The sequence below is a fragment of the Balaenoptera ricei genome, chromosome 8, assembly GCF_028023285.1.
Source record: "Balaenoptera ricei isolate mBalRic1 chromosome 8, mBalRic1.hap2, whole genome shotgun sequence".
Classification (NCBI taxonomy): domain Eukaryota; kingdom Metazoa; phylum Chordata; class Mammalia; order Artiodactyla; family Balaenopteridae; genus Balaenoptera; species Balaenoptera ricei.
The window spans coordinates 32932060-32955254 of NC_082646.1; the positions used below are offsets into that span (position 1 = coordinate 32932060).

The 23195-nt window shown below is 34.7% G+C and overlaps 1 protein-coding gene across 1 annotated transcript in view; it reads right to left on the reverse strand.

Annotated features, from left to right (window-relative positions):
* DYNC2H1 (dynein cytoplasmic 2 heavy chain 1) overlaps window positions 1-23195 on the reverse strand; it is a 357806-nt gene that overhangs the window by 124905 nt on the left and 209706 nt on the right. The window contains exons 78-80 of the mRNA XM_059930504.1: window positions 20544-20654; window positions 15088-15243; window positions 3062-3137 (exon numbers count right to left, since the gene is read on the reverse strand). Of these exons, the coding sequence (XP_059786487.1) occupies window positions 3062-3137; window positions 15088-15243; window positions 20544-20654 (343 nt within the window). The remainder of the gene's footprint in view (window positions 1-3061; window positions 3138-15087; window positions 15244-20543; window positions 20655-23195) is intronic.

Sequence of the window (23195 nt, forward strand, 5' to 3'; positions counted from 1 at the left end):
AGTCCCTAAGACTGGATACTATTGATGTAAAACTCCTACAGGAAAACACAGGCAGGACACTCTTTGACATAAATCATAGCAATATTTTTTGGATCTGTCTCCTAAGGCAAAAGAAATAAAAATAAAAGTAAACAAATGGGACCTAATTAAACTTAAAAGCTTTTGTACAACAAAGAAAACCATTAACAAAACAAAAAGACAACATATGGAATGGAAGAAAATATTGGCAAACGATGAACTGACAAGGGATTAATTTCCAAAATATACAAACAGCTCATACAGCTCAATATAAAAAACAAACAAACAAGCCAACCAAAAAAATGGGCAGAAGACCTAAATAGACAGTTCTCCACAGAAGTTATACAGACTGCCAACAGGCACATGAAAAGATGCTCAACATTGCTGATTATTAGGAAAATGCAAGTGAAAACTACAATGAGGTCAGAATAACCATCATCAGAAAGTCTACAAACAATGAATGCTAAAGAGGCTGTGGAGAAAAGGGAACCCTCCTACACTGTTGGTGAGAATGTAAATTAGGGTTGTCACTATTGAGAACAGTATGAAGTTCCTTAAAAAACTAAAACCAGCATTACCATATGATCCTGCGATCCCACTCCTGGGCATTATATCCAGAAAAGATAAAAACTCTCATTAAAAAAGATACATGCACTCCAATGTTCATCAGCACTATTTACAATAGCTAAGATATGGAAGCAACCCAAATGTCCATCAACAGATGAATGGATGTAGCAGATGTGCTACAGATATATATACAATGGAATATTACTCAGCCATAAAAAAAGAATAATGCCATTTGCTGCAACATGGATGGACTTAGAAATAATCATACTAAGTCAGACAGAAAAAGAAAATTATCATATGATATCACTTATATGTGGAATCTAAAAAAATGATACCAATGAATTTATTTACAAAACAAGAAATAGATTCACAGACATAGAAAATAAACTTATGGTTACCAAAGAGGAAGTGGGGGGGGATAAATTTGGAATTTGGTATTAACAGATACACACTACTATATATAAAATAGATAAACAATAAGGGCCTACTATATAGCACAGGGAACTATATTCAATATCTTGTTACAACCTACATGGGAAAAGCATCTGAAAAAAATAGATATATAATAGATATATATATATATATATATATGTACAACGGAATCACTTTGCTGTGCACATGAAACATTGTAAGTCAACTATACTTCAATAAAAAATTAAAATAAAAGAAAAATACAAAAAAAATGGGATTTGTCCACATGCTAGACGTCTATCCTTATCCTTTTTTTTTTTTTTTTTTTTTTGGTTAAGCTATTTGAATTTATTTATTTATTTATTTATGTTTGGCTGTGTTGGGTCTTCGTTTCTGTGCGAGGGCCTTCTCCAGCCGCGGCAAGTGGGGACCACTCTTCATCGCGGTGCGCGGGCCTCTCACTGTCGCGGCCTCTCTCGCTGTGGAGCACAGGCTCCAGACGCGCAGGCTCAGTAATTGTGGCTCACGGGCCCAGTCGCTCCGCGGCATGTGGGATCTTCCCAGACCAGGGCCCGAACCCGTGTCCCCTGCACTGGCAGGCAGACTCCCAACCACTGCGCCACCAGGGAAGCCCTATCCTTATCCTTTTGTGGAAACCAAGTTACTGAATAAATGATGATGTCATTAATTCAACCAACTATAACAGTGCCTACTACCATGGGCTAGGTCCTGCTACAGATGTTAAGGACATACAGAGTAAACAAAATAGCCAAAGACCTTGCTTAATGTAGATTACATTCTAGTTGGAAAAGATGAACAACATTTTTAAAAATGAATGAATAAACAAGAAAGTACAAGGTAGCACTAATGTAGTAAAACAATTAAACAGAACATGGGGATAGAGAACAATTAGAAAATTAGACTTGGTGATAACTTTTCTGAAGAGGATACCTCTAAGCTGAGATGTGAATGATAAGAGAAGAAAATCATATAAAGGTTTGGGAGAGGAGCATTTCAGACAGAAGGAAGAGCACCTACCAAAACCTTCAGGTAGAAACAAGCCTGGTTTGTTCAAGGAACAGAAAGAAGATAAATGTGGCTGTAGGTTTTGAAAGTGAATTATATGCTTTACTTTTCTTTTCTAAAAAATAAGTTTGTTTACTCTGTGGAGAATTTTTGAAAAAATCTATTTCTTGGACTACCAAGGATTGATGAAGTTGAAGGATGAGAACAGAATTTTGATGTGATTTGGACATGGAGGGGACAGAAACTGCCAAAGCATTGGATGTTTGAGGATAAGAAAAAGAGGAGAATCAAAGGTGATTCATAGACTTTGAACCTGAACAACCACATGAATGGTGGTGCCATTTACTGAAATGGGGCAGACTCAGGGAAGAGTAGTTTGGCAAGGCTGCAGGATGGTGGGGGAGACAAGAATCTAGAGTTGTTTGGAAAAGTTTTAAGTTTGAGAGCCCTATCAACGTACTCTCTTCTCTAATCCATCATTGCTCTAAACTCTAGTGTTCGCTTGAGTTGGCCCTGAGCAATAACCCTCAGGGATTGGACCATTCCTGTCTTCAGGAGGCAGAGAGCTAGATGGCCTCAAGGGATCAGGTTATATGGTTTTGTTGCCCTGTTTTAGTCTATTATTTGTACCTTGATTCCTGATTTCTACTTAATCATACAATTGTGATTCTACAGATTCTTGGTCTACCATATTCTTGAATTTTAACAGTTCCCTTGAAAGAGATATGAATAATTTAGTTGAGGCCTGAAACTTGTGAAGGCCATGAAGTAAAGACAAGGTCATTCTAGGTTTCTGCTTCCTGAAAGCTACAGATCAACCAGAAATCTAATGGATTATATCAAAACCAATGACCACAACAGATAATATATGAACTTGTACAAGCATGGAATTCAGAACATTAAGTACAAAATAAAAAGCAAAAAGCAAATTTTATAATAGGACGTCAAGTCACTCTTGAAAAAAGCCCTATTTTTAATAAGAGCTCAAAAAATTTTTTCATTGACATCAGAGGTCAAAGTTTTCATCATTAGAACTTACCATCAAAGAGTCTGTCAATAATGCTGTAACCAGCCCGAAGATCTGATAAAGAAAACTCATAAAACTTGGTCCAACCCTATCAAAACAAATTTTTAAAAAATTAAAGAACTACAAGCAGTGTTAAAAAATATATATGCATATATCATTGCCCTTACAATCTTAAAAAGAATGTTCAATACAGACTACAAGAAAAAAAGGCAACTATTGAGAATTTTTAATAAAAACAATAAAACAATATGTCTAAAGTAAGAGTAATTTTAAAAAATAAATTTATTGATCTCTACAGCATGCAAAGGATTTTATAATGTCATAAATGTTTTTATCACTTAAGTATGTGGCAGAAGAGTCATATATAGAAAGAACAAATTGGCGTAGTAAATCATTGAGTCTACATAGTGTGTATACATTGAGAGATTTCCTATAATTTGGTCCTTCAGAATTGTGGATTTTCTCTACAAACATGAAAACAGAAATATTACAAAAATTATTTAAAGGTCTAAAGGCATATAGTATTATTTTCTGTACATTTGACCCACAAAGCATTCATATTATAACTAAATAAAATTATAAACCTACAGTTAATAGCTACCATGCTTGTATAAAAACAACATTCAAAGACATTTATATGTGATAGACAATAATATGAAATAATTAAAAATAATTTCTACAGGGCTTTCATCAACTACGACTGGTAATTAGTTTTATGCAATAAAATAAGTTCAAACTAAAATCTATTTAGACTTGAATAATATTCAGAAATATTGATACAAATTTAATTTATTCATTCATCATTCAAAAAGATTTATTAAGTGCACATTATATGTCAGGCTCTGGGAATAAAAGAATGAGCAAAAACATATATAATCCCTGTTTCCATGTAGCTTTCAGTCAAATGTCAGGGGAGGGGTGGATACAATCAATTACTCAAATACACATACAATTACAAACTGTAATATGTTTAAGGAAAAGAAACATACTTGGTATATATAAGAAAGAGCTCTGACCTAATATAAAAGATAAGGGAAAGTCACCCTGGTGGGGAAAGGGTAAGAAATGACAGAAAAACAAAAGTAGATAGATAGTTAGGACAATGAAATGAAAGAATTTTTGTATTGGATTGTAATGGAGGATGAAGATACCAAAAAGAGAGGTATTAAGAATGACTTCTAAGCTCATGGCTTATTCAAATTGATGTTGGCATCATTCACTCACAGGTGGAACACTGAAAGAATACAAGGTTTGGAAAGGGATAACGAGATCAATGAATAAAGTGTTCAACAAAAACTTACTGAGTGTCTGCTATATACTTGGCACTGTTTTTGTCAATGAAAATATAGCAGTAAACAAAAGAGACAAAAATCTGTGCTCTTGAGAAGCTAATGTTCTAGTATTTGGATCTAGAATATGTGCATCTTCAGTCATTTTTGAGACATCTACCTAGATAGGTCAAATAAATAGTTGGATATATAAACCTAGATCCTAATAGAGAGCTGGTCTGAGTTGGATATAAAAATGTGCCTTCTATCTAGCATTTAGATAGTTATTTTTTAAAATAATATTATATATATTGTGAAAACAAAAAAGATTTCAGTTAACTATACCTAAGTTAAACTATACCTAAGAATTAAAAATCTGTAAGGGAGACACAGACCTTCAAGATGGCAGAGGAGTAAGACGTGGAGATCACCTTCCTCCCCATAAATACACCAAAAATACATCTACATGTGAAACAACTCCTACAGAACACCTACTGAACACTGGCAGAAGACCTCAGACTTCCCAAAAGGCAAGAAACTCCCCACGTACCTGGGTAGGGCAAAAGAAAAAAGAAAAAAAAGAGACAAAGGAATAGGGATGGGACCTGCACCTCTGGGAGGGAGCTGTGAAGGAGGAAAAGTTTCCACACCCTAGGGAGCCCCTTCCCTGGTGGAGATGGGGGGTGGGCAGGGGAGAAGCTTCAGAGCCACGGAGGAGAGCACAGCAACAGGGGTGCAGAGGGCAAAGCGGAGAGATTCCTGCATAGAGTATTGGTGCCGACCAGCACTCACCAGCCTGAGATGCTTGTCTGCTAACCTGCCAGGGCATGTGGGGGCTGGGAGCTGAGGCTTGTGCTTCAGAGGTCAGACCCCAGGGAGAGGACTGGGGTTGGCTGCATGAACACAGCCTGAAGGGGGCTAGTGTGCCACAGCTATCTGGGAGGGTGTCCGGGAAAATGTCTGGACCTGCCAGAGAGGCAAGAGACCATTGTTTTGGGGTGTGCAAGGAGAGGGGCTTCCTGCTCCGAGTGCCCACAGATGGCAGAGCACCGCCTAAGTGAGCCCCAGAGACGGGCACGAGCCGTGGCTATCATCTCAAACCACAGAGGTGAGCAAGGACCGCTACTGCTGCCACCGCTGCCACCAAACATCCTGTGTGCAAGCGCAGGACACTACCCACATACCCCCGGAAGCCTGTGCATCACGCCACTGCCAGGGTCCCATTATCCAGCATTGCAACTGAGACTACCATACCCCTCCCTCTCCCCAGTCTGAGTGAGCAAGAGAGCCCTAATCAGCCGCTGTTTTAACCCCCTCTTGTCTGGGCAGGAAACAGATGCCTGAGGGTGGCCTACACTCAGAGGCAGAGCCAAAACCAAAGCTGAGCCCCAGGAGTTGTGCAAACAAAGAAGAGAAAGGGAAATTTCTTCATGCAGCCTTAGGAGCAGTGCATTAAATCTACACAGTCAGCTTGGTAAACCCTGCAGGTGTGGAATACCTGAATAGACAATGAGTGTTCCCAAAATTGAGGGGGTGGACTTTGGGGGCAACTACGAACTTGGGGTTTGCTTTCTGCATCTGATTTGTTTTTGGTTTTATGTTTATCTTAGTTTAGTTTTTAGTGTTTGTTTTCATTTGTGGGTTTGTTTATTGATTTAGTTGCTCTCTTCCGTTTTTTTGTTTTGGTTTTTTTTCTTTTCTCTTTTTGTGAGTTGTGTGCGTATGTTTCTTTGTGTGATTTTTGTCTGTTTAGTTTTGCTTTTACCATTTGCCTTCGGGTTCTGTCTGTTCATTTTCTTTTTTTCTTTCTTTTTTTTTGTCTTTTTTCTTTTTGTGAGTGTGTGTGTGTGTGTTTCTTTGTGTGATTTTATCTCTTTAGTTTTGCTTTTACCGTTTGTTCTGGGGTACTGTCTGTTCGTTTCTTTTTTTCCTATCTTATCGTCCGTGCCGTGCAGCTGGCAGGGTCTGGGTGCTCCAGCCAGGTGTCGGGTCTGAGCCTCCGAGGTGGGAGAACTGAGTCCAGGACGTTGGACCAACAGAGACCTCCAGGCCCAATGTAATATTAAATGGTGAGAGCTCTCCCAGAGATCTCTGTCTCAGCACTAAGACCCAGCTCCACCCAATGGCCAGCAAGATCCAGTACTGAATGCCCCATGCCAAACAACTAGCAAGACAGGAACACAAGCACACCCATTAGCAGAGAGGCTGCCTAAAGTCATACTAACTTCACAGATAGCCCAAAACACACCATCAGACATGGCCATGCCCACCAGAGGGAAAGGATACAGCCCCACCCACCAAAACTTAGGCACCAGTGCCCACAACCAGGAAGCCTACACAAGCCACTGAATTGACCTCACACACTGGGGGCAGACACCAGATATAAGAGGAACTATGAACCTGCACCTTGCGAAAAGGAGACCCCAAACACAGTAAATTAAAAAGAAAATTGAGAAGACAGAGAAATACGTAGCAGATGAAGGAGCAAGGTAAAAACCCACCAGACTAAACAAATTAAGAGGAAATAGGCAGGCTACCTGAAAAAGAATTCAGAGTAACGATAGTAAAGATGATCAAAAATCTCTCAAATAGAACAGAGAAAATACAACAACCGTTTAAGAAGGACCTAGAAGAACTAAAGTGCAAACAAAAAATGATGAACAACACAATAAATGAAATTAAAAATACTAGAGAAGGAATCAACAGCAGAATAACTGAGGCAGAAGAAAGGATAAGTGACCTGGAAGAGAGAATAGTGGAAATAACAACATCAGAGCAGAATAAAGAATAAAGAATGAAAAGAATTGAGGACAGTCTCAGAGACTTCTGGGACATTAAATGCACCAACATTCCAATTATAGGGGTCCCAGAAGAAGAAGAGAAAAAGAAAGGGTCTGAGAAAATATTTGAAGAAATTATAGTAAAAACTTTCCCTAACATGGGAAAGGAAACAGTCAATCAAGTCCAGGAAGCACAGAGAGTCCCATACAGGACAAATCCAAGGAGAAATGTGTCAAGACACATATTAATCAAACTATCAAAAATTAAATACAAAGAAAAAATACTAAAAGCAGCAAGGGAAAAGAAACAAATAACATACAAGGGAATCTCCATAAGGTTAACAGCTGATCTTTCAGCAGAAACTCTGCAAGGCAGAACAGAGTGGCAAGACATATTTAAAGTGATGAAAGGGAAAAAACTACAACCAAGATTAATCTCCCCAGCAAGGATCTCATTCAGATTCGAGGGAAAATCAAAACCTCTACAGACAAGCAAGCTAAAAGAATTCAGCACTACCAAAACAAGCTTTACAACAAATGCTGAAGAAACTTCTCCACGTGGGAAACACAAGAGAAGAAAAAGGCCCACAAACACAAACCCAAATCAATTAAGAAAATGGTAATAGGAACATACATATCGATAATCACCTTGCACGTAAATGGATTAAATGCTCCAACCAAAAGACACAGACTTGCTGAATGGATACAAAGACAAGACCCGTATATATGCTGTCTACAAGAGACCCACTTCAGACCTAGGGACATATACAAACTGAAAGCGAGGTAAGGAAAAATATATTCCATGCAAATGCAAATCAAAAGAAAGCTGGAGTAGCAATTCTCATATCAGACAAAATAGACTTTAAAATAAAGACTATTACAAGAGACAAAGAAGGACACTACATAATGATCAAGGGATCAATCCAAGAAGAAGATATAACAATTGTAACCCAACATAGAAGCACCTCAATACATAAGGCAAATGGTAACAGCCATAAAAGGGGAAATCGATAGTAACACAATCATAGTAGGGAACTTTCACACCGCACTTTCACCAATGGACAGATCATCCAAAATGAAAATAAATAAGGAAACACAAGCTTTCAATGGTACATTAAACAAGATGGACTTAATTGATACTTATAGGACATTCCAACCAAAAACAACAGAATACACTTTCTTCTCAAGTGCTCATGGAACATTCTCCAGGATAGATCACATCTTGGGTCACAAATCAAGCCTCGGTAAACTTAAGAAAATTGAAATCGTATCAAGTATCTTTTCCGACCACAACGCTATGAGACTAGATATCAATTACAGGAAAAGATCTGTAAAAAATACAAACACATGGAGGCTACACAATACACTACTTAATAACGAAGTGATCACTGAAGAAATCAAAGAGGAAATCAAAAAATACCTAGAAACAAATAACAATGGAAACACAATGACCCAAAACTTATGGGATACAGCAAAAGCAGTTCTAAGAGGGAAGTTTATAGCAATACATTCTCACCTCAATAAACAAGAAAAATCTCAAATAAACAACCTAACTTTACACCTAAAGCAATTGGAGAAAGAAGAGCAAAAAACCCCGCAAAGTTAGCAGAAGGAAAGAAATCAAAAAGATCAGATCAGAAGTAAATGAAAAAGAAATGAAGGAAGTGATAGCAAAAATCAATAAATCTAAGAACTGGTTCTTTGAGAAGAGACACAAAATTGATAAACCATTATCCAGACTCATCAAGATAAAAAGGGAGAAGACTCAATCCAACAGAGTTAAAAATGAAGAAGGAGAGGTAACAACTGACACTGCAGAAATAAAAAGGTTCGTGAGAGACTACTATAAGCAACTATATGCCAAAAAAATGGACAACCTGGAAGAAATGGACAAATTTTTAGAAAAGTACAACCTTCCAAGACTGAACCAGGAAGAAACAGAAATATGAACAGAATAATCACAAGAAATGAAATTGAAACTGTGATTAAAAATCTTCCACAAAAAAAAGCCCAGGACCAGGTGGCTTCACAGGTGAATTCCATCAAAAATTCAGAGAAGAGCTAACACCTATCCTTCTCAAACTCTTCCAAAATATAGCAAAGGGAGGAACACTCCCAAATTCATTCTATGAGTCCACCATCACCCTGTTACCAAACCCAGACAAAGATGTCACAAAAAAAGAAAACTACAGGCCAATATCACTGATGAACACAGTTGCAAAAATCCTCAACAAAATACTAGTGAACAGAACCCAGCAGCACATTAAAAGGATCATACACCATGATCAAGTGAGGTTTATTCCAGGTATGCAAGGATTCTTCAGTATACGCAAATCAATCAATATGATACACCATATTAACAAACTGAAGGAAAAAAAAACATATGATAATCTCAATAGATGCAGAAAAAGCTTTCAACAAAATTCAACACCCATTTATGATAAAAACTCTCCAGTAAGTGGGCATAGAGGGAACCCACCTCAACATAATAAAAGCCATATATGACAAACCCACAGTCAACATCATTCACAATGGTGAAAAACTGAAAGCATTTCCTCTAAGATCAGGAACAAGAAAAGGGTGCCCACTCCACCACTACTATACAACATAGTTTTGGAAGTTTTAGCCACGGAAATCAGAGAAGAAAAAGAAATAAAAGAAATCCAAATCGGAAAACAGGAATTAAAACTGTTACTGTTTTCAGATGACATGAAAATCCTAAAGATACATAGAAAATCCTAAAGATGCTACCAGAAAACTACTAGAGCTAATCAAATAATTTGGTAAAGTAGCAGGATACAAAAGTAATGCACAGGAATCTCTTGCATTCCTATACACTAATGATGAAAAATCTGAAAGAGAATTTAAGGAAACACTCCCATTTACCATTGCAATAAAAAGAATAAAATACCTAGGAATAAACCTACCTAAGGAAACAAAAGACCTGTATGCAGAAAACTATAGGACACTGATGAAAGAAATCAAAGACAATACAAACAGATGGAGAGATATACCATGTTCTTGGATTGGAAGAAACAATACTGTGAAAATGACTATACTACCCAAAGCAATCTACAGATTCAATGTAATCCCTACCAAACTACCAATGGCATTTTTCACAGAACTAGAACAAAGGATTTTACAATTTGTATGGAAATACAAAAGACCCTGAATAGCCAAAGCAATCTTGAGAAAGAAAAAGAAAATGGGACCTAATGAAACTTAAAAGCTTTTGCATAGCAAAGGAAACCATAAACAAGATGAAAGGCAGCCCTCAGAATGGGAGAAAATATTTGCAAATGAAGCAACTGACAAAGGATTAATCTCCAAAATATACAAGCAGCTCATGCAGCTCAATATCGAAAAAACAAACAACCCAGTCCAATAATGGGCAGAAGACTTAAAGAGACATTTCTCCAAAGAAGATATACAGATTGCCAACAGACACATGAAAGGATTCTCAACATCACTAATCATTGGAGTAATGCAAGTCAAAACTACAATGAAGTATCACCTCACACCGGAGAGAATGGCCATCATTAAAAACTCTACAAACCATAGATGCTGGAGAGGGTGTGGAGAAAAGGGAACACTCCTGTACTGTTGGAGGGAATGTAAATTGATACAGCCACTATGGAGAACAGTATGGAGGTTCCTTAAAATACTAAAAATAGAACTATCATATGAGCTAGCAATCCCACTACTGGGCATATACCCTGAGAAAACCAGAATTCAAAAAGTGTCATGTACCACAATGTTCATTGCAGCTCTATTTACAATAGCCAGGACATGGAAGCAACCTAAGTGTCCATTGACAGATGAATGGATAAAGAAGATGTGGCACATATATACAATGGAATATTACTCAGCCATAAAAAGGAACGAAACTGAGTTATTTGTAGTGAGGTGGATGGACCTTGAGACTGTCATACAGAGTGAAGTAAGTCAGAAAGAGAAAAACAAATACCATATGCTAACATATATATATGGAATCTAAGAAAAAGAAAAAAGAAAGAAAGAAAATGGTAAGAAGAACCTAGGGGTAAGATGGGAATAAAGATGCAGACCTACTAGAGAATGGACTTGAGGATATGGCAAGGGGGAAGGGTAAGCTGGGACAAAGTGAGAGAGTGGCATGGACATATATACACTACCACACGTAAAATAGGTAGTGGGAAGCAGCTGCATAGCACAGGGAGATCAGCTCTGTGCTTTGTGACCACCTAGAGGGGTGGCATAGGGAGGGTAGGAGGGAGGGAGATGCAAGAAGGAAGAGATATGGGGATATATGTATATGTCTAACTGATTCACTTTGTTATAAAGCAGAAACTGACACACCACTGTAAAGCAATTATACTCTAATAAAGACGTTAAAAAAAATAAAGAAGAAAAAAAAAAAGATGTGGCACATATATACAATGAAATATTACTCAGCCATAGAAGAAATGAAATTGAGTTATTTGTAGTGAGGTGGATGGACCTAGAGTCTGTCATACAAAGTGAAGTAAGTCAGAAAGAGAAAAACAAATACCATATGCTAACACATATATATGGAATCAAAAAAAAAAAAAAAAGGTTCTAAGAACCTAGGGGCAGTATAGGAAAAAAGACACAGATGTAGAGAATGGACTTGAGGATACAGGGGAGCACAGAGGGGAAGCTGGGACGAGGTGAGAGAGTAGCATAGACATATATACACTACCAAATGTAAAATACCTAGTGGGAAGCAGCTGCATAGCACAGGGAGATCAGCTCAGTGCACTGTGACCACCTAGAGGGGTGGGATAGGGAGGTCGGGAGGGAGGCTCAAGAGGTAGGGGATATGGGGATATATGTATACATACAGCTGATTCACTTTGTTATACAGCAGAAACTAACACAACATTGTAAAGCAATTATACTTAATAACAATAAAGATGTTAAGAAAAAGAAAATCTGTAAGGGATACGTACCCATCAGCAGTTAACAAAGTTCTCGTAACATTTTAAATAAACTTTCTACCAACTCAAAACAAAGTCTTATTAATAAAATTTCTTATATAACTCAATTAGATCTTATTTGTGAAGAAAAATGCTCATTTCAACATTTTAAAAATACCTTAAAAATAATAAATATTCATAAAACTCTCAAGACTGTTGCTATCAACATTACTTAATATAGCAACTTCCAACTAAAATACTAATTCTGAAATAAGAACTATACTCTGTAAAGCACAGTTACTGATATACTGTGAGATGATTAATGATTTTTTAAAAATATGGTACAAAAATTTGAATGGTAATTTTTGTTAATCATATCATAATTCCTGACAGAAATTATGTTGTAAATTGTGGAGAGATTCTCAGTAGCCAATCAAATCCTATTTAGCTGACATGGAAATCCAGGCACTGTGTAAAGTGCTCTTATGAATGAGATTAAGCCTGTTATAAAGGTACTCACAAACTAGTAAGAATAACACAATATCAAAGAATAACAAATATAAAACAAAACTGACATTACATCAAGTGCAGTATTAGAGGTACAATACACATGTGTAAAATAGGGAAGTTAACATAGCACCGCAATGAAAAATAGCAAAGGAATAATCTTTTACTAACACAGGGAATGAAAACTAAGTTGAATTAATAGTGGATCTTTACATCTCAAAGTTGGCTGTTAAAAAAAAAAGCAAAACCAAATAAGGAAAAGAGGTAAAATAGAGTTTGTGGAGTTCATATCCCTATGACATGACATCCAACAATTAATGGCATTCAATATTTTGTCTGCTTTTACCTCTAAATTTATGATTTTTATGAGAGCAGAATTTTTTTTAAATGACATTTTCAAATATTTTTGTTTGTGTGAAAATGAATTGCTATATCCTCTATGTAGAGCATTTTGGTACTATTCATGAACTTTTAAAAATACACATATATTTTGAAGCAAACATTCTACATTTAGGAATTGGCCACCATGAATAAGTGTTAAATGAGGCAATCATTGGGATATCCATTGCAATATTTTTTGTAATAGCAAAGACTGAAGAAAATATTTATGCCCATCTAACAATACAAACTGCCTAAAAATATTTATACAGATATCATGAATACAAATCATATTTTAAAATTAGGTATTAAATGGGTACTAATATTTAATAATCTCTAAAATGTATTGGTTAATAAAGCAAAGTACAGAACTGTATGTATAATGTGCTGCCATTTGAGTTGAAAAGAACATATGTGTGCATATAAATGCATAAAATATATGTGTATTTATATAATATCTCTGAAGGACATCCAAGAAATGGTGAACAGTGGGTGCCCTGGGAATACAAACTGAGTGGCAGGGGATAAGGAGGGAGGAGACTAAATCTTAATTTGCAAACCTTTTCATAGCTTTTAAATTTATACTATGTGCATGTGTCACAATAAAAAATGAAAACTAATTTTGTTTTTAAAATGTAAGTTTTGTTTTCTCATAAAAGTGCATCACGGTGACTATTCTTCATGTATGCATCAGGATTAACTGATACATTACCTAAGGATGAATGTCAGAGAAATTAGGGGCAAAGGCTTTAGAAGATGGTGAGCCTGCCCATTTCCAAGCTCTACAGCTTTTTAGGTGTGATCCCTTCAGCAAGTTAATTACCATCGAGATTCACTGTCCTACCTTTGTAAAATGAAAATAATAAGCATACCCTTTAATAAGTATAGTGTGTAAAATATATGAAACAAACATTGCTATTATTATTTACTATTTCATTGGTTTGACAAATATTTATTGATAGGCTATACCAGGCACTGTGTTAAGCACTTCTAAACATACACTATTTCATTTAATCCTCATAACAGAGGTAAATATGATCATTATTCACATTTTACAGTCAAGGGGATAAAGTAATTTACCTAAGGTCATACAGCAAGGAAATTCTAGAGTCAGGACTGAAACTCCAGAACCTATGCTCTTATTTTGACATGCAACTGAAATATAGAGAAAGGCTAAAAGGTTGGCAGATGGGGAGGGCAGTTTGAGGAAAGATTATCCCAACAGAAGTAGACAAAGTTTAAAAAAAGAGGATGGGAAAAATTTAAAGATGGAAGAATGCTGAAATTTTTGGCTAAGATAGGCATTTGGCAAGAAGATCACAGCATGGTACCAGCTAGGACTGCCATGGCCATGAAAAACTGTGCTCTATTGGTGGTTTAAAAATAAAAGCTAGAGCCTATGGTGAGAAAGCTTGATGGATTAAAAGACCATAAAGAAGTCCCATGTGACTGAGGTGTAGAGAACAGATAGAAAAAAGGGGCCTGGGAAGAGGTTGAAAAGATAGGCAAATATTTCCTTCTGGATCATGGTAAGAAATGTGCATATTTTTTCCCAAGTACAGTGGAATTCCATTTGATGGGTATTAAGCAGAGGAGTGAAAAAATCAAAATTACATATTAGAAAAATAATTCTGGCTGCTAAATAGAAAAAGCAGGAAGAAGAGTTGGAAAAGTAATTCAGGTGAGAGGTGATGAGGCTTGAAAAGAATAGTGAGGAGAAATGTACAGATTTGAATTACATTTTAGAAGTAGAATCAACAGGATTTAAACACAAGTTGAGTAGGGAGGAAAACCATATCAAGAAGAACTCCTATGCTTCTAACTTAAGGAAGTAAACAGATATCAATGCCTATTATTGAGCAGCATATACTAAAGGAAAAACAAGTATGGGAACTCGGTTTTTGAACATTTTTGAACTGGTGAGATATTAACCATAAAAATGATACCTAACAATGATGAATTATGATGGCTCATACATTGTTCTAAACACTTTAATTCAAAAACATGTGAACTAGATAACTATATACAGTCCAGAAGATTAACAGAGAAGATGGAATCAGAGATATACATTTATAAATCATGAATCAATTTAAGAAGTAATCCTAGCTATTTATACTAAACTGTAAAAATATTCTAACATAAAAAATGTACACCTTAGACTACATCCAAGACATGTTCTTACTTACCTGTGGAATGTAATTTCTTCTTTCTTGGCATGCAGCATGAAACCAAGCAAAACTGAAGAGAGCATGAGCTCGATGTATATTATCTTTTTTGCTAATTTGCTCAGAAGTCCAAGATTCATAAGTACGCATTAAATTTTTCTTCAAACCTGGAGGTGACTAGAGAAAAAACAAACGTATTGTTTAAAACCTTACAAATAAAATAAATCAGTATTTAACATATTGAGAACATATTATAAGGCAAAAACTTTTCACCATTACTAAGTTTGACTTAAACTATTTATTATTATGTTACGTCAAAATGTACTAAAGAAGATGTGGCACATATATACAATGGTATATTACTCAGCCATAAAAAAAATGAAATTGAGTTATTTGTAGTGAGGTAGATGGACCTAGAGTCTGTCATACAGAGTGAAGTCAGAAAAAGAAAAACAAATACCATATGCTAACACATATATATGGAATCTAAAAACAAACAAACAAAATGTTTCTGAAGAACCTAGGGGCAGGACAGGAATTAAGACGCAGACATAGAGAATGGACTTGAGGACACGGGGAGGGGGAAGGGTAAGCTGGGACAAAGTGAGAAAGTGGCATGGACTTATATATACTACCAAATGTAAAACAGATAGCTAGTGGGAAGCAGCCTCATACCACAGAGAGATCAGCTCAGTGCTTTGTGACCACCTAGAGGGGTAGGATAGGGACGGTGGGAGGGAGACTCAAGAGGGAGGAGATATGGGGATATATGTATATGTACAGCTGATTCACTTTGCTATAAAGCAGAAACTAACACACTATTGTAAAGCAATTATACTCCAATAAAGATGTTAAAAAAATGTACAAATATAAAACTAGTTTTAAACTCCTTATACCTAATAGCTCATCTCAATTAAAAATCCAAAATAATTTTTTAATTAAAAAAACCCTACATAACCAACAATATTCAAAATAACCAAATAAGTTTGACATGATCATTGAGGTGTTTTACTAAAACAAAACCATCATTTACAGTACGAATTATGATACTGATTATTATCAGGCAGGTGTTTTTGACTTCAATACGCCAGTTCTTTCTCTCCAGTACTATCTGAATTTCCATAAGGACTTCAAATTACTATTTACATGTAATGTCAACTAATCTTCCTTGAACATCAGTCCACTTTACTTAAGGTGGGTATTACCTGACATTGCTAGGCTTATAACACAAATTCAAACCCAGGAACCGAAATTGTACATTGGACTAGTACTAGTCAGAAAACACTTATCCACATGTCCAAAATCTGTTTATATTATTTTTTAAAATTATCAAAATGAAAGAAAAAATAATTTTGAATTCTTGGAAAAAGACCAAAATAAATCCATTTCAAAAATTACCTTGTTTTAAAAGTAATTTTTTTCCTTCAAACTGGTTTCTAACATTAATGAAAAATTCAGATCAGTACTTTAAGAATGCCTGCCACAAAAGAATAATAATTCCCTTGGCAAACCTTTTCATTCTGTTTTCTCTTAAATAAAAACTTTTGTTTTATTAAAAGAAAAAATGCCTAAGTATTTTTTTTTACTAAGTGCATTTCCAAATGTACACTTTTAAAATGAAAATGTTTTGTTTATGAAACAGTTACCAAAAATTTTCATAGAATAGACAAAATTTTCTGAGCACTAAGGAAACTGAACAACCACTTAGGGTTATTTATTTTTTTTTAAGACCCTATACTAAAGGTTATGCAAAATGAATAAATCATGTACAATTACAGAGAAAATCATATACAAATAAAGATTATTGGAAAATGAGAAAACAGAAACACTAGTATGTCAAATTATGAGATAAGGTAAAATATATATTCAACTGAAAATTCACAGACTTAAAATAATTTCAATATTAATTGAAGTTAATTAAATCAATTAAGCATTCAGCATAAGAAATCAGGAAGAATGAAATCTAGTACAAATCTAAGGAAAACATAAAGAAGAAAAAATAATGAAAAGAGCAGGAAATTCAGTGAATAGAAAAGAATTAATAAGAAAAAGTATATCAGAAAGTATGACATTGGTTATTTGTGATAAATTTTTTTCTATTTTTTAATTTTATTTTTTAAATTTTTATTGGAGTATAGTTGATTTACAATGTTGTGTTAGTTTCTGCTGTACAGCAAAGTGGATCAGTTATACATATACATATATACACTCTTTTTTAGATTCTTTTCCCATATATATGGGAAAAGAAGATTTCCCTGTGCTATACAGTAGGTCTTCATTTGTTATCTATTTTATAACTCCATTTCTGTTTTGTAGATAGGTTCATTTGTACCCTTTCTTTAGATTCCACATACAAGTGATAACATATGATATTTGCCTTTCTCTGAAAATTACAGGACAGTATCACTGATGAACACAGACGCAAAACTCATCAACAAAATACTAACAAACCAAACCCAACAATACATTAAAAGAATATTACACCATGATCAAGTGGGATTCGTCCCAGAATGCAAGGATTTTCAATATTCATGAATCAATCAATATGATATACCACATCAACAAACTGAAGAATAAAAACCATATAATCATCTCAATAGATGCAGAAAAAGCTTTTGACAGAATTCAACACCAATTTATGATAAAAACTCTCCAGACAGTGGGCATAGAGGGAACCTACCTCAACATAATAAAAGCCATATATGACAAACCCACAGCAAACATCGTTCTCAATGGTGAAAAACTGAAAGCATTTCCTCTAAGATCAGGAACAAGACAAGGATGTCCACTCTCACCACTATTATTCAACATAGTTTTGGAAGTCCTAGCCATGGCAAACAGAGAAGAACAAGGAATAAAAGGATTCCAAATTGAAAAAGAAGTAAAACTGTCACTGTTTGCAGATGACATGATACTACAGTATACATAGAAAACACTAAAGTTGCTACCAGAAACTACTAGAGCTCATCAATGAATTTGGTAAAGTTGCATGATACAAAATTAATACCCAGAAATCTCTTGCATTCCTATACACTAACAATGAAAGATCAGAAAGAGAAATTAAGGAAACATCCCGTTTACCATCACATCCAAAAGAATACCTAGAAATAAACCTACCTAAGGAGGCAAAAGACCTGTACTCAGAAAACTATAAGATACTGATGAAAGAAATTAAAGATGACACAAACAGATGGAGAGATATACCATATTCTTGGATTGGAGAAATCAATACTGTGAAAATGACTATACTATCCAAAGCAATCTACAGATTCAATGTAATAAATTTTTAAAAACTCCAGCAACTCATCAAAAAGAGAAGAAACAAACAATAAAATGAAGATTTCACGATTTTTAAATACAATAATACGTGTGTGTACATATGTGTACATATATATAGTAATAATTTTGAACATAATGAACTGCACTATTTCCTGGAATAGTTAAAATCATTTACATTGATTTAAGAAATAGAAAAAAATTCACCAATAACTTAAATGAAACTGAAAATTTCCATAAAAATATAATCAAATTACTTCCTAAAAAAGGATACTGGAAGAGGCTGCACGTTAAGTTAAAATTTTCAAGGAACAGTTCCCCTGATATATTAACTCTTCATTTATTGAAATATTACTGTATTTTTCCTACATGCCACATATTATATAATAAGTAAAAAAAAAAAAAAAAAAAAAAAGCAAGAAAAAACATAGCCCTTGCCTTCAGGGCTTGTACAATCCAGTTCTGCAATATAGTTTAGTAGAAGAGTATACTGAGAAAGTGGCTGGAGAAGTTCTCTCTTACTAGACATTATAATTGACATTCATTCAATTAATATATTTCCAAATATTAAATCATTTTTGCATTCCTTGGATTAACCTTAGCCTTTTTCTTCCTTACATGAGACTTAATGCCTTCAGATGGAAAACGAAAGTACTGATCTAAAATAACAGGTAGTTATAAACACTAATAAGATATGCTGTATATCTGATAAGGGGTCAATATGAAGAATACATAAGAAATTTGTACAATTCAACAACAAAAAAATCCAATTAAAAATGGGCAAAAGACTTCAATAGACATTTCTCCAGAGAAGACATACAAATAGCCAACAAGCATATACAAAGATGTTCAACATCACTAAATATAGAGAAATACAAATGAAAACCACAGTGAGATATCACCTCACACTGTTAGGACAGCCACTATTAAAAAAAATAAAGGAGACAATAACAAGTGTTGGTAAGAATCAGAGAAATTGTGTGCTATTGGTGGGAATGTTAAATGGTATATACCACAATAGAACAGTATGGAGGTTCCTCAAAAAATTAAAAATAGAATTACCATATGATCCAGCAATCCCACTCTGGGTATATATCTAAAAAAACTGAAAATACGATCTTGAAGAGATATTTGCCCACCCATGTTCACTGCAACATTATTCATAATAGCCGAGAGGTAGAAAATCTAAATGTCCATGGGCTGATGAATGGATGAAGAAAATGTAGTACACAAATACAATGGGATATTATTCAGCCTTAAGAAAGAAGGAAATGCTGTCATATGCTACAACATGGATGAACCTTGAGGACATTATGCCAAGTAAAATAAGCCAGTCACCAAAAGACAAATACTGCATGATTCCACTTATATGAGGGATCTAAAGTAGTCAACTCACAGAAACAGAAAGTACAATGGTGGTTGCAAAGGGTGGAGGGAAAGGGAAATAGGGAGTTGCTCTTCAGTGGATACAGTCTCAGTTTTGTGAGATGAAAAAATTTTAGAGATCTGTTGCACGACAAGGTATATATGATTAACACTACTGTACTGTACACTTATAAATGGTTAAGATAGTAAATTTTATATTATGTCTTTTACTACAATAAAAAAAACAAAAAAGTTAATGATATTAAATAATATTTAAAAGAAAACTGTAAATGTATTTTTATATATATCATATTATTTATGTATATACTTCATCTAAATATACAAAAGTTTTTGAGTGCTTTGTATAGTAGACAGTTGTCTACAGAGCTTTAGAAGGCATGCTAAATTACTGCACTTACACAATTAGTGATTCAAGTTTTTATTTTTTTTATAAATTTTATTTATTTATTTATTTATTTATTTATTTATTTATTTATGGCTGTGTTGGGTCTTTGTTGCTGTGTGTGGGCTTTCTCTAGTTGCGGCGAGTGGGGGCTACTCTTTGTTGCGGTGTGCAGGTTTCTCATTGCAGTGGCTTCTCTTGTTGCGGAGCTCTAGGCACGTGGACTTCAGTAGTTGTGGCATGCGAACTCTGGTTGTGGCTCGCGGGCTCTAGAGCACAGGCTCAGTAGTTGTGGTGCATGGGCCTTGTTGCTCCACGGCATGTGGGATCTTCCCAGACTGGGGCTCGAACCCACGTCCCCTGCATTGGCAGGCAGATTCTTAACCACTGTGCCACCCGGGAAGCCCATGTTTCAAGTTTTAAATTTTCTTACCTCATATGTTATCTTCAAACTTGACTGTAATAAAATTGGAGTAAAGTTGGGATGAACTTCTGCAGTGAGCCAAAGACGAAAGGTATCTTTAGGCTGAAGAGTATTCAATTCCTTGTTTATAAAAACAACAAGAATAAAAATCTACTTAAACACACACACAAATTTCCATTTTATAAATATATTATTAAGTACTTATCTTACTAAAATCTTTCCATGGTATTCTGATATATTTCTTAATGTTCTGATTATATTTCCTCTAAATTTTCATTTTCTCTATTCCTAGCTTAGTGAAATAGGTAAGAACTTGGATCTAGAACTGGGCCAACTGGGTTGAAATCCAAATTCTGCCACTTATTTGCTGTGTGACCTTGGATTCTTTGACTTAAACTCTCTAATCAAGGATAATAACCATACCTACCCTCATAGGATTGTATAAAACACAGTGCCCAACACACAGTAAACACAAAATAAGTGTTAGGTATAGTCGTGATGCCTAAACTATGAGCCATCTTCAGGCCTTCAGGTTCTCACTTCTTCAATTCACACTTCCATAGAGTTATATTATAATATCAATTCCTTTACAATACAATTTTTAGTGTGTCCTATAGCCTATAATATCCAAAATTCACCATTCAAATTCACATGCGTGTGCTGTACGCTTTAGTCACTTATTCAAATTTTTATCTCTTGTCTCTTTATTCATCATATTCTTTCTGCCTGTTATTCTCTTGTAACCTGACAAATTCTTACTCATCTGTCAAAATATAATTTAAATATCATGTTCTGGGAGAATATCTTCTCCGACTCTTCACCACCACAATCCCAAGTAGATTAATCACTGATGGTATTTTGTAAATTCCCTTCTGCAGTATTCATCGTATGACTGTATAGTTATTAATGTGGTCTGTCTCTTCTAAACCAAGCTCCTCGAGAGCAGGTACAAATTTTGTACATAACCAGCACCTAGGACTATTCCTGGCTTTTTTCTGTACTCAGCAAGCACTTGTAAAATGAATGACTAAATGAATGAATGAATGACGAGAAATGCTGATAGTTCTAAAAGAGAGTGAAGTCTAAAAATTATCTTAATAAATATATGTCTAATACTAAAATTCATTATTATCATGTGAAATGTAAAGATGACAAAAAATGGCAAGAGAACTGCCATAAAAACATTGTGCTTCCTTAAAATTGTAAATTATAAAATGTTTCTATACCTAATAATAATTTTTAAATGTAAAATTGGAATAAAATTTTGCTTTGGGTTAGCATATTTTAAAAAAAGATTTAAAAAACAATACATTTGTGATACAGTTGAATTTAAAATAAACATAAATTTATATCCAAACAATTTATCCAAACTTCCCAAAAGAAAAGCAAAACATTTTTAAATTTTTTAAAACTTTTATAATATAATCTACCCTATGTATGCTTCAAAAAGTCCTAATTAAGATTTGATTCCAAAATAATAACTGTAATTATATTTTACATAGATTAATAGCTATCAATCTATTGTTTGGAACAGAAAGCAGGATTCAAGTATTCACAAGTCTTCCTTATGTTTCGAAACATATGTAATTCATCTGACATAAATTTTATATTTTATACATTTGTGATTTTTACAGAAAACTGTAGTAATAATGGAATTACTTGAATATTCATATATATCTCAGTTCCAAAATCTACATCTTCTTCTGATAAGTAGTAAGTCATCATGGTCTATCACTTCATTCACTTAGTCATTAACTCATTCATCAAAGATTATTTAACTACTTACATGTTTTATGTAAAGTGCTATAGTTGCCAATTTATTTTCAACACATTACACAAATTTTCAACATACTACAACTAGGCTATGGCCTCCCACTCTATTCTGTTTGGTTCTATTCTGAATAACTTCTGTCAGATTAATTTAATTAATTAATTATTAACTCCCTTGCTAAGGACCTCCTTTGACTCTGTGTCCTAGGACAAAAATTCCAAGCACTTCTGCACGATTTTGAGGGTATTCCATAACCTTGCCCCTTCCTAGCCATCTAACTCTATTGCCCCACATCGCTCTGCCTGACCCTTCCAGGACATTCAAGGACATCTTCATTCTTTGTACTAGGCAGGCACTATGTCTCTACTTGTGCTGCTAGAATTAACCACAATTTTTTTTCCCTCTACATACACTTAGCTAAATCACATCTTGTCTTCAGTGTCATCTATGACTACCCAAAATCATATTCATCTTTCTTCTTAAATAAGCACTAGACTTAATACCAGGTTTGCATTTAAACCTACACATCAATTTGTTCTGTCTTAAAGTTTTTTCGTCCTGGGCCCATTTCTGTTAAATAAAATGATTGCTTCCATTTACACACAGCCTCCTTAGCACCTAGGAAGTGTTCTGTAGTTCTCTCTTATTCCTCTACATCTTTTCTCCTCATACAGATACAACAGAACAAAAGCATAAAGAAAATTTAATGTTATAAATAGGTCTTCTACAATTCTTTAAAACATTTCCCTATTTTTCATCCGAAAAAATTCTCTAAGCCTCCCCTTCACTCCTGATTAATTTTTTGACTTCCCCTAAATGCCTTTAAAAAAGAGATTTTTATAGATTTCTTATTAAAAGATCCATTTTGGTTTGTACAAATGTACATATAT